The 13,566-nt window shown below is 34.6% G+C and overlaps 1 protein-coding gene across 1 annotated transcript; it reads left to right on the top strand.

The window, feature by feature from the left end:
- Window positions 1-4,523: 4,523 nt before the first annotated feature.
- LOC131635826 (fasciclin-like arabinogalactan protein 21) lies at window positions 4,524-5,642 on the top strand. Its single transcript, XM_058906473.1, has one exon. The coding sequence runs from the start codon at window positions 4,524-4,526 to the stop codon at window positions 5,640-5,642; it is 1,119 nt and encodes a 372-aa protein (XP_058762456.1).
- The last annotated feature ends 7,924 nt before the right edge of the window (window positions 5,643-13,566 follow it).

The following is a 13,566-nucleotide window of genomic DNA, read 5'->3' as shown; positions in this document are numbered from 1 at the left end:
CCTTCATGGCTTGGTAGCCCCCAGATTAGATGTTGTTGCACTGAACTGGGATAATAACTTTATGTGTTATTTATCATTATGTAATTTTAATTAAGTATCAAATTCAGTCTGATGAATCTGGTCTGTTTCCAAGTGTCGTAACATCTGTCTTGACATCGTGTAAGACAGCTGTGCTAGCATGTGTTATGCATGTACCATAAATTTTCAATTCTAATTCAATTTTTTTTATTATTAAATAAAATTTAATCATTTTTTTTATAAAATTGTCTAGTCTAGAGTAATTAAATCTAAATTGATCCAAATAAAAATGGCAAACTAATCAAGGCCATGAGATAATTTCTCTTTGTCAGAATGGTGACAAAAAGGTTTTTCTTATCTACACCGAGATCTGAAAGAAGTTCAAACCTTACAAATTTTTGGTAACTCTTCATTGGCTCATTCAAAATTACGTGACTTTTTAACTTCTACTTCAGGGTCTGTTGTCTACATTCTCTTAATACACTACAAATTCCACATATAATGAATGTTATATCCCTTTAGTTAAACCAACTAACTCAAACACTAACACACAACCAACACAATCAGGAAATAAATTTGAGTATATAGATGACGATGTTTTAAATTATGAACCCTTTTCTTTATCTATTTTTGGTAACGCTAATACACCGTCATACTGTTTACTTTGAAATTTGATAAACAAGCACTAGTCTTCCAAAAGATTACTTACAGGATCGACTAGATTGATCTTAGGATACATGTGCTAGAATTTTGTTTAATTGTTGTGTTGTTTTTCTGTGTAAACGAGAGTAATTTCGACGTGGTCGAAATTTATATGATAACTATGGGATTGAATGTAAATGCTAAGCAGAAAAGTAAATGGTTTCTAACTGAAAATAAATATTAACTTAATGAAAGAGACTTTGCATAAATGAAAACTGGTGTTTGAATACATACATTGCACTGTGTTACTCGTTCTCACTACGCTCCGATACTTTGAGTGCTATTGTAGTAATTTCACCACACGAAATCCTAATCTAAGAACTCCTATTTTTACTAGAATAAAAATAACTATAATGAAAAATCTTTCCTCCAGAGAATGACACATTGTTGCTTGCATGCATTTTGCCTTTCTAAAACTTCCACGCATCTTCTAAGAATGGATAAGGCTGAAAAGCAGTTACTCAGCCTTGTTTCAAAACTTCTCTGTCGAAAATAACAAAATTCTTCCAAAATTTATTAAGTCCCAATATCGCCTTAAAGACATAACCACATCTACAACTGCTTAACTCTGGTAGCTTCTGTCGAAGTCCTCTCTAAACCTTTTATAGTCGAAAACGTTGCCCATTCTACTTGATTCTTCTAAACATCTTTTCAACCTTTCTTGATCTATCAAATTCACATTAGCGTCGAATTTTCCAGCTAACACATACACATCATAACATAATCAAGATCCATCGTCGAACACTACAAATTCTTCTCCGAATCGTCAATCTAAAAAATAAGGTCGTGGAAAACATAAGTTCAAATGTTGTTCATGTGAAATGGACAATATATTATAATCTATTTTTCATCTATAAATATAAATTTCTACATTATTATACGTGTTTTATGAATATTTAATTTTTTTAAATAAATTAATATTATTTCTTTTCAATATATTAAAAAATTAGAATAATAATTTATAAAAAAGATAAGTTTTAATTTTTTTATTAAAATATTTATTAATTATTATATTACTTAAAATAATTAATTTAAAATATTAAAAAGATATAAAAGAAAAATGCCCCTTTGAATGGAATAAGATCTATTTACCAAAGACAACCTTAACATTTAATAAAATGCTATATTTTTAAAATAAGAAGTAGGTTTTTTTTTTCTTTCCGAAATGAGGCATATTGGGAATTTTTTAAAAACAGGGGAATTATGATGTTTTTCAAGCATAAATACTCTACATCTCTTTAATTTCCATAATTGCGTCAATCTTGATTAGCCAACCTATTCGACTAATAGCCAAGACAAAAAAAATACAATAGAGATGTTTGGGTAAACATAATCAAAATATTACTACGACTTTTTAGGTTTGGATCCTCTAACTTTCATTTCTCTACCTTTCTCTAACTTCTCTCTATTTCTCTCTTGATCTACTTTCTCACATATTTTTTTTTTACCAAAATCAACACCACTACGTCCTTTATTTCACCTTAAATTTGCCTAGTGTCACTTTAACTTTCCCACCCCAAAATTTGAGAGTCTTTGTCCATAATTTTCCTTACACTTGTGTCTTATAACAATATGTTAAGCTATACTAAAATTAATAATGGAGTGTGCAATGTTTCGGACCTCGTTTGGAATATCAAGTTGAAAGCGTGGAAATGTTCCTCCACCGCAAACATTTTTAATCCAAAGTGTAATTTTTACGATTTTTTTGTAAGGATCCAATTCTTTTTTGTTGTAACTCTCAGTTTGTTAGGAATATATCTCTTGCTCCGAGCTTCGACTTTGGCTATTTGTAATTGAGTTAGAGTACCTCTAGTACTCTCTTATCTATGAATCCTTGCTTATAAAAAAAATTAAAATTAATTTTAGAAGAGCTAAAAAGATTCTACAAAATACTCTATAAACACATAAAACATTTGTTATGATTGGAAGCTTTTAATGTACAACTATATTTATTAAATATATGTGAAATGATGGATTATTTTATCCCTTAACAATACTTTCTATAAACAAATTGAATTAAAAGAGATCATTAGGGGTGCTCAACCCTTACAACAAGATAGATAGAGAAAAGTCAGGAATTTGACATACACAGACTTAAATTTGACTGCCATAAATGCCAGTTGAAATCTAATCGGCCTTGAGTCCTAGCTATCTACCATTCTCAAAATAAATATTTCTAGGACTCAACTATATCCTGAACTTTTTAAAACACCGTCTTGAAATAAAGTTCTATTTATACTTAACCATAATGACCAACAAATTGCTAACTAGTAAAGGCAAGGTGTTTTAAATTTCTTGGCAGACAAAGATATAAAGTGGTGGAGGTGAGATGCCATTGATATCTGCTTTTCCCCGAGTTCTATCCCTAACCAAAGGCTCATCTGAAACCAAACTTGTTTGCTTGTTGGACAAGTTATTAGCGAATGTTCCAAGCTTTCTTTTATTTCTCAACAATGAGGACACACTAATTGGTGACTTCCATACAATATTCTTCTTTTTGCTAGTTCTAACTTTATGGGCAATCTCTATAAAAGTAATCTCTATCTAAACAAAGATCTCAAAATTATTGTGAATCTTAGACTTCCCATTCTTATCCATTCTCCTATGAGTTTCCACATCAATTAGGCTACTTGGAGGGGCTACCCCGAATAGCATAATGTAACTGCTTTTAACAATGTAACCTCCTTTAACTTTGCACCACACTATCTCATCATTCTGATCAGGCATGAGCCTCGACCATATTATCTCTCAAATGAACAATATTGAGAATCGAATTCAATTCAAGTTTTATAGTAGAATAATTTTGTCAATTTTTAAAAGTATATGGCCAGACTATATACTGTTCAATATGAAACTCTTACACACACATCTTTACGCTCATTACTATTAAATTTGGTGTATGGATATAAGCCGTAGATGATCTGATAGCAGAAATCTTATAATAGGTTACTCAATAGATCTTAAACCGAGTTCTGATAGCATTTTAAAATGGTGGGCTAAGTCTAGGTAGCACTCGATATAAATGTTTTTTATGCTATATTTTTAACTAATGTGAGATTTGAATTTCACTCCTTAACATTTTGAACTTAATGTGTAAATATAAACCGTGAGCAACCCATAACTTAATCGATTGGTATTAACACCATATTATGAATTGAAGTTTAACTTAAATCATTCTATAAAATCAATTTATAAGGCAATGATTCTTTTAGTTATAATCAAATGTTGAGACCAAACTCTTAACGCAATGTCAAAAATAATTTTAAATTTTTTTATCAAATAGTTTAACGACACAATCACTTTTACTGTGACCAAAAATTATAAATTTTTACTCAAATACCTATATACGTCAGCAATACACTCTTTTAAGCGTTTTAAAACAGATAATGCAAAGTAAACTTGATATTTCCCCGTAAGTTTATAGCTTTTGTCGTAACTTCAAGAACAAGAATACCATATGGTTATGTTATGGAATTTTATTTATTTACATTATAAAAACTAATTTTACATGTTTGACAATTGAATTTTAAAGAACTATTTGAAAATAAAAGATAAACAAACAATCAATTGTGCCGCTAATTAATTTTTATGTAAACCATTTTCAAATAGTAGCATTATAAAGTAATCAAGATTTAAGAGGAATATTAACAAGAGTATTTGTAACGTGATTCTAAGGCCACACTATTATCCAGTTCAAACAAAACACTTCCAAGAAAAACCATTTTTCCTTCTTCTTTCTCCTTCTCCCTCCAAACCAACCATTCTTTCTTTCTTTCTTTCTCCACACCTTCTTCTTCTTCCTCATGGCTCCATCATGTTGGTGCTGGTTTCCAATCTACTTCGTCGCCTCCGTCACACTAGGCATCATCGCAATCACCTCCGCAATCCACTCAAACTCCAAACCCACCCCTCAAGAAATCCCACCACAAACCCTAACTCTCTCCACAAACGCCACACAAGCTCTCAAAAACTCAGGCTTCACTCTCATGGCTGATCTTCTCCACCGTTCACCACCCTTCTTTCTCCCACCACAAAACTCCACTTTCTTTGCCATCAAAGACTCCGCTATCTCCAACACTTCACTCCCTCTCTGGTTCCTCAAAAGCCTCCTTCTTTACCACACTTTCACAACCAAACTCACCATGCAAGAGCTTCTGAACGTATCTCAAGGTACCTGCATGACAACCCTTTTCCGTCAAAAGAATGCTTCCATAACGAAAATCGAAACTTTGCAGAAAACTGTTGAGATTAACCGTGTTTCGATATCAAACCCTAATATGTTTCTTGGCGAACAATTCATCATTCATGGCGTTGTTGCACCTTTTTCTTCTATTCAACGTGAAGATTTACAAGGTGGTCCTGATTTCATTCATTCACCTACTTGCCCTTCATCATCATCATTATCATCATCATCACCATCACCATCATCGTCTTCATCGAATAGGTCATCATCGAATAGAAATTCGACATATACTAATGGCGATTTCAAGAAAATCGTCGAATGGAACCGAATAATTCAGTTTCTCGGTTCGAAAGGTTATTCATCATTTTCAATTGCACTACATTCAGTTCTTGAAGGGCTTCTGAAAGAGTCAGTGAGTTATCATTTTGCTTCAGTTACAATCTTTGCTCCACCTGATGTGAATTTACTTAGTTACCCTTCACATTTGCTATATAGAGCAGTGAAGATTCACATTCTGCCTCAGAGATTGACTTACAAGGAACTCAGTCTTTTTCCTGTTAGGACTTTGTTGAAGACATTGATGCCTGAGCATCATCTTGAGATTGATGGAGTTCTAGGGTTTATGGCAGGTGTTGTTATTAATGGGATTGAGATTGTGAAACCTGATATGTTTGTTTCTGAGAAGTTTGTGGTTCATGGAATTTCTAGAGCTTTTAAGATGGCTGAGAGTAATGTTTGAAGATGTTGGAAGTTTGTATATAGTTCTTACATTTTGATGCAATCATGTAAATTTGTATCATTGTTTGTTTCATGTAAGTTTGTATCATTGTTACTTTCTTTCTTATAGATGCATTCCTAGAACAAGTTAAACCAGTTTCATAGCTATGCTTAGTTTTTTTTCACTTTTGATAGTTTATGATCTTTATTTGGTGTTAAAAAGCAATGCAAAAGAGATGCATAGATGATAGAATCATAACTCCCTTAAACACAAAAAGTCAAAAACTTTTTTTTCCCCTAAGTGAGGTGACTTCAATTTGGTTCTTTTTGCCAAAACTTGAGAACATGTTGTATACTCAAAATCATAGTCACATAATTCGCCATAGAAATCACAAATTGGTTCCTGCGTTCTAGTTTCCGATACTTTAGGAGATTGTTTAATTCATAAAATTCTTTCACATAATTGGCATGTCGATCCCACTTAGAATTGCAAATACTTTTGAATTGGTTTGTAAAAATTCACAAAGAATTCACATGACAGGTCATTATCACATTGGTAAAAGTGAAACAATAGTGACCACACAAAATCCATCGGGTGTTACATAATCATTGTAGATCAAGTTTATGAAAAACGTTGTTCATTACCGAATGTATATGTACCTAGAGATCATGAAAAGAACTTTGATTTAATCTCTTTGAGTTTATATTCTATGAACTCATATTCTTAGAATATATATCTGAATTAATATGAGAAGGAAAGTGGAAGTGTACTTGAGTTTATCATTGAATTTGTTGAAGGTTTACGAGTCTGCAATCTTCTTATTTATATAGTGTCTTATGGTTTCTTGATTATTTTCTGATGGAGATGAAGAGAGAATAGTTGATAAACTCTAGAAAATTTCTTTGCCAACCTCCCTACCTTCTAGTCCACCTCTGGTGAAAACTCCATACTACCCCTGACTTCGGAAATGAACTTCCGAAATGCAAGGAAAAAGGTGGTTTCGGAGATGCATCTCCGAAAACGCCTTTTTTTTTGAAAAAATTGTCTTATTTCGGAAGTTCATTTCCGAAAACAGCATTTCGGAAATGAACTTCCGAAATACTGCGCGTTTTGCAGATTTATCAAAACACTCCCCCTCCCCAAACATTTTACCCTAATTCAAATCAAAACACAACCCCTCTTCAAATTTTATGCAAAAAGCAAGTGTAAGATCAAAGAGATTGCCCAAGTCTTCTTCCAATCTCAACCAAACTCATCATCAAACACTAATTGGTAAGTTTATCATTGTTTTTTCAAGTTTTAGATCTATTTGAATAAACTCTATTAAGGTGTTTAGAAACTGAAAAAATCACATTAAGATAGGTTAGTACTGATATTAGGATGTTTAGTAGGCATAAAAATAGTTTTGGTGTAGGTTTTTTGGGTCTGCCATTGGAGGTTGCAGAGAAGCTCTGCGCATGGGTGTTTCGGAAGTTCATTTCCGAAAACACCTTCATCCCAGTTTTCGGAAATGAACTTCCAATTTGTATCAGAAGTGCATTTTTTTTTCATTTGTCTCGCATATTAATCGATTTCGATTGTTTACAGGAACATGTCAGGCAACCAACCAGCACGCATCAGACAGGGTAGGGAGACCCAGACTGCGTCGGCTAGACGCGAGCGGGCGGCGGCGCAGCTGGCGTCGACACAGGGACGGGGGCGTGGCCGGGGACGCCGTGTGCGAGTACCCGAGGACGTTGGAGAGGGTACCTCTTCATCTGGATCTAGGAGTCGGCTGGCTCGGGTATCTTCTTCCCGCCAGCGAGAGGAGGAGGAGGAGCAGCAGGAGGAGGTGCCAGTGCCATACCACGAGCCGGAGGGTGTACCGGATGTTGACCCTCCAGCCGGGGAGGAGGATGAGCAGGAGGACGGCTATCCGGGAGGGCCCTTTGACACTTCTGTGCTGATTCACTACCACGATCACGTCTCTCGGCGGATCTGGGAGGGAGAGGTATTTTTTTTAATTTAACCATTTATTTGTCACCATTTTTTATAATTTAACCGTTTATTTGTCGCTTATTTAATATATGTCGCTTATTTAATATATGTCGCTTATTTGTTTTTTTTTGTAACAGGAGAGAGAGCCGCTGAAAATGGTCAACCACGCCCGCAAGATTTTCAGTCTGTTTAAACCAGCAGCTGAGTGGTTTAACGACCATGTGCGAGGTTCAGGGCTCAGCGGGCTCTGCATGACGGGGTACACCACCATCAGCACCGGCATGCAGGGGGCATTTGTGGAGCGCTGGCACAAGGAGACGTCCTCTTTCCACTTGCCGGTTGGGGAGATGACGATCACCTTGCATGACGTGCAGTGTCTTCTCCACCTGCCGATTAGGGGGCCGCTGTTGCACCACTCCAAGATCCAGAGGGTCGAGGCCATTGAGTGGATGACGCTCTATTTGGGCTTGGAGCACGAGGTTGCTCACTTTGAGTGTGCCACGACTTCTGGGCCTCATATCCGGTTCACCACACTGAGCGCCTATTTCGAGCACCACTTGGTGTCGGCGGCCGAATCCGAGGATGCGGGTGACGAGCTATTTACACACTATCACCGCGGTTGCGCTCTCCGGTGCTGGTACATGCATGTGGTAGGCGCTGCATGCTTTGTGGACAAGAGTGCCAGGTACGTCGACGTGACCTACCTCCGCTACTTCATGGACCTGGATACCGTTCACCAGTAGAACTGGGGGGCAGCCACTCTGGCATACCTCTACCAGAAGCTGAATGAGGCCTCCAACTGGAGGACGAGGCAGTTGGTTGGATCCTGCATACTACTTACGGTACGTTTTATTTTAACACATTATCGTATTTATTTATTTATTTATGTTTCGTATTTTTTTTAATACATTATCGTGTTTGTGTTTCAGAGCTGGATCATCTCCTACTTCTCCCGCATCCACGGCTTCCACATCGATCCTGCGTACGTTGACGCCATGCCCAGGGCCGCCAGATACGCTCTCCAGAGGGGGAACGATGCGGTGGGACCATACCGTTTGTACTTGGACCGCACGATGCACAACGACGTCACCTGGAGGCCGTTCGCCGACTACGCTCAGATTGTCCCCTTTGACGGCATTGCTTTATATTCAGGCTAGTTGGCATGCGGGACCGGCATCATGGTCCGGTATCTCCCTGAGCGGTGCATGCGTCAGTTCGGATTCGTGCAGCGGATACCCAGGTCACCCTTTGAGGCTGCTCCCGACAGAGTGACCCGAGTGCAGCTCACTGCCATATGGGCGGAGTGGCAGCAGCATGTGGTACCGCAAAAGTACCGTCTCACTCGGGTCACACAGGACTGGCACAGTGAGGAGGGGTACGTCACATGGTTCTACCGGGTGTCCCATCCTCTGCTGAGACCCGATGTTCCCGGCGCTCCTAGGCCAGCACATGAGGAGATCCTGGAGAACCAGCAGGCCGAGGATGACCACGCCATTGATCTCATGCTGATCTGCCAGCGGATAGAGATGCTTGGGCGGGACGCCTTGGATCGAGGTGTCGTTCATCAGGGCGGTCCAGATGCAGTCGCTGTGATGGAGATGATCGTCACTGATGCGGGCCGTGCGGCGGGGTACAGGCGGCAGAGGAGGGCCCAGGGTGAGAGGGTTAGGCACACCCAGTAGTGGTCGGGTTTATTTATTTTTTGATATTCGGATTGTATCTTTCGCACAGTATTATTATTATTTTCGGTTTGTATATATTATTTGGATTGGATTTATCATATTAGTATTTTCAGTTTATCTGTTGCTTATTTTATTTGGCGTTTGCGTTTAATTAAAATGCGAGACTGTTTAAGAAAAAACATAAAAAAAAACACAGTTTCTGCATAATTCGGAAGTTCATTTCCGAATTCACCCCCATGAGGTGTTTTCGGAAGTTCATCTCCGAAGACACCCCCCATGAGGTGTTTTCGGAGATGCACTTCCGAATTGTGGAATTTTTTTTAAAAAAAAGCGCTTCGGAAGTTCATTTCCGAAGCAGGGGTATTTTGGGATTTTCGCTGGGGGTGACCCCCATAGGGAGGTGGCTAAAGAAATTTTCAAACTCTATTATGGTATGTCTACAAATTGATGAGACCATAACCCATATTCTAATTTGTGCCTTCATCAAATTAGAATATTGACTTATGGTAACCACACAATTACATTTCATGACATATATGCCCTTAGTCATATGTTTAATATCAATTAGATCAATTTAATTTTGGCTAATTAAATAATGACCCTATAACACATGTAATATTATATTTGTGACTCAAAATTCTAAGAATCCCCCATTGGTCACATATTTATCTTTACACACGTGTTACACTTTATGAGCTCAAAATTTTCCATTATATACTTCAAACATATCCAAATAATCTAATCCATTAGTTATGCCAGTACATAGAACCAAAGTGATTTTTGTTATATCAATCTTACTAAACCCATTAATGATTACTAATAATGACATAATTAAAATGACATAGATTCATCAAAAAATGTGTAGCATGAAAATCACAAGAATATGAGATATACATGTCGATTTTCAATTGGTCCTACTTTATTTAAGTGAGATCATTCAATAACCTAATTGTATAAAGTATAAATAGATTAATATCAAACTTTATAAATGAGATAAAATATTATCAAACTTTTTTTCTTTCTCTTTTTCTTTCCCTTTTTATTTCTTTTTAATTCTTTCATTATTTCTTTTTTATTTTATTTTTTCTTTACCAAACCTTGATTATTTATTTCTCTTTAACATAAAAATTATATATTTTTTAATTATTATATTTAATATTTAAATATTTATTTTAAATAAATTAAAAAATCATAAAAGACATGTTTCTTTTAATTTACTTGTTTGATTTTATACTCGTTTGAATCAATTTTCTTTTGATGATTTGTTGATATTAATACCATAATATTTAGTTTGTTCCTGATCATTTATTTTTCATACCATGAATTAATTTAGCTTTATTCTTTTAAATGATTAAGACTTGATTAAATATGAACTTCACCTTGAAAACCCTAATTCATGTATGATTTTATTGACTTGAACTTAATGTTATGTTTTGATGTTTGGACTTGTTTATACCATGTTGATCCTTTAGGTTTTCTCCTTTGATTTTGCCATATTTTTGTGATTAAACTTATATGCTTAAAGTTATTAACATGGACAAATGTTTGTCTTGATCTTATCATGTTTATATGCTTAATCCATCTTGATGTGATCTTTTTGCTTGTTGATTATCCATACTTTTTTTTATGTTCATACTTTTCTTAGATGGCATGTTTATATGTTTGTTTGATCAATATATCTTCACCATGATGTTCATATACTTTGTATAGGGTAAATCACATTGTCTTGTTTAGGTACATGTATACCATGATACCGTGATTAATTTTTCCTTGTCTTGTTGTGTATTATCATCACTTTATATTTAATATGTTCATACTTATCCATGAGATCACCATGTTCACATGTTCATACACACCTATATGTCCACAGATACTTGATGTGATTATGATCTTGATGTTTGACTTTGTTGAGGTATGTCTTTTCTTCTTTTAATCATAATATTTGTATACTTATCTTAGGTTTACTTTTGAATACATTGACATATTTGTTTGATTGACATTTGTTTATATTTGAGTCATATTGATGATTCTCTTAGGGATTCCCCTTTGATGTTACCATATCCATGTGATAGGTTAATTTTGCATATGCTTGATATAATTTGATTGTTGATCATGATACCTATGCCATATCTCAAACATATTAATTGAGATACTTTACAATGATATTACTTGAAATGCATACATGCTTGCTTGATTCCTCATTGATATTGCTTGCACCTTAAATTCGAAGGAATGCGATAGTATTAACTAAAATTGTCAAGGTACTCACCTTTTTCTTATCATTTACTTTTGCTTTGTATTTTTAAAACTTATCACCCAAAACCGATGCTTTGCATTTCTAAAGCTTAGCGATTTTAAAAAACATGCTTTGTAATTTTAAAACCTAGAATTTCAAACTTTTGCTTTGCATTTCTAAAGCTTAGCACCTTTTAAAATTTTCTCTGAATTTCAAAAGCTTAGTAATTCAAAAACATGCTTTGTGATTCTAAAACTTAGCATCCAAAAACATTTTTGCCACTTTGGCCACTATTAACAACAATACTATTTGAACGACGGAAAAATAGATGCGTGTCTTTAAACACTTAAAATTTATAGTTAATGGTATTTAAATTAATGGTTCGTTGTGTTCAGTTTATAGGTATTTAGTTAAAAAAATCTTATTTTGTTTAAGACTCATCAATAAAACCAGCATTAACCACATATGTGAATTGTGATTAACATCTAATTTCTGTTAAAATATTGTGGCTAAATAACAATATTCTTTTTTTTCACTTGTTTCATTCATCTCATTGTAGAAATTAAAGAATTAATGTAACATTCCCATGAAGTCATTGCTAAGTAACAAGAACAACAACTAGCAGGGATAGCTCAGTTGGAAGAGTGTGAGACTGAAGTTTTGAAGGTCACGTGATTGATCCACGTTTACCGCATTGTGAAAAACTTATTTAATTAATTTAGTTACTTTTTAAATTAAGAAGTATTTAGTTTTTTGTAAAATAAAAGATGCAAATTTATAGAAATTAGGATGAAATAATTACTATATTTTTTTATAATGTTATATATAATACCTACATGGGCCTACCAATTCTTTTGCTTTATCGATTTTCTAAAAGTTTTATCATTTTTGTTTATAAGGTTTTATTCTTCTTTCTTATTAAGCATTCAGATGAATATTTGAAGTTTTTTTATCTAATTGTCTTTAAACATGATATTTATCATGGTTTTTTTAAAACAAAAGTATTTATGCACAAATTTTCATACATTATTTCTTTATGATTAATGATGTTTATTTAAGATATTGGCATCTCCAAATAAATACTTTTTTATTCACACATATCAATAGTTTAACATTGGAGAAAATAGTATTGGAACCTAGGTATTTTTCCCCAACTTTAAACTTCGTTGGTAATACAGGATTGATTTCTAACTACAAACATATGATTACTATGCCAATAAAGTTTAAGTCTTAATCATACTTCTTTCTATGACATGCAATTTCGATGAAGTATCTGTTTTCAGTCAACAGCCATACAAATTTTCTAATTGAAATGTTAAGATCTAGGAATCCCACAAAAAAACCTATTTTAATGGGTAAGTGGAAGGATGTGTACTGAGCTCGTTCATCTTAGGATAATCTGCATATCGAATAATAAGGAGTTAGTAAATTTTAGAAAGGAAGGTGAGTGAAGGTCTGGTGGCCTAGCTTTATTAAGGAATAACTACTTTACAACATATGTAAAATAGTTATCTCGAAATTACGTTATCATGTGTGTTTCTTGTGAGTTGAATAATAGTGGTGCAATCAAGGAGGCGATGAGAGAATTAGGGATCGCTAGTCATGCTTAGAGTGGAGATAAAACAATAATTTATAACGGATGGTCTTCAGAGAGCTGAAATTGGTGTTCGTTTCTTTGAAAAAATAAAATGGGAAACACACTGATTCCTTCCACTAATGACTTATTTCATAGCATCTTAAAAAACAACTAATTTTAGAGATTCGAACTTTATTTGGATACCTCTAAACACGGAAATTGATAGTAGAGTTAGTGGAATATAAAATTGATATTAGTCAAAATTTTGTGTTCAATGATTGGTTTAAAGGAATCAAAACTTAAAAGTTTATCGCCTCCTAGGGGGAAAATTACCATATTCCTATCTTATTTGATATTCTCACAAAACTTTGTTTGGAGGACCTGTAAAATAATGCGCGAGGGATTTTACTTGATATGTTTTAAATATGCGAATGACTCTTACATTTTAACGGAAGTTTCAAATTCTATTCCCAT

The sequence above is a fragment of the Vicia villosa genome, unplaced genomic scaffold (genome assembly GCF_029867415.1).
Source record: "Vicia villosa cultivar HV-30 ecotype Madison, WI unplaced genomic scaffold, Vvil1.0 ctg.001555F_1_1, whole genome shotgun sequence".
NCBI classification, from domain to species: Eukaryota; Viridiplantae; Streptophyta; class Magnoliopsida; order Fabales; family Fabaceae; genus Vicia; species Vicia villosa.
Note: the sequence above shows the minus strand (reverse complement) of the source record. Positions and strands in the feature narration are given on the sequence as shown.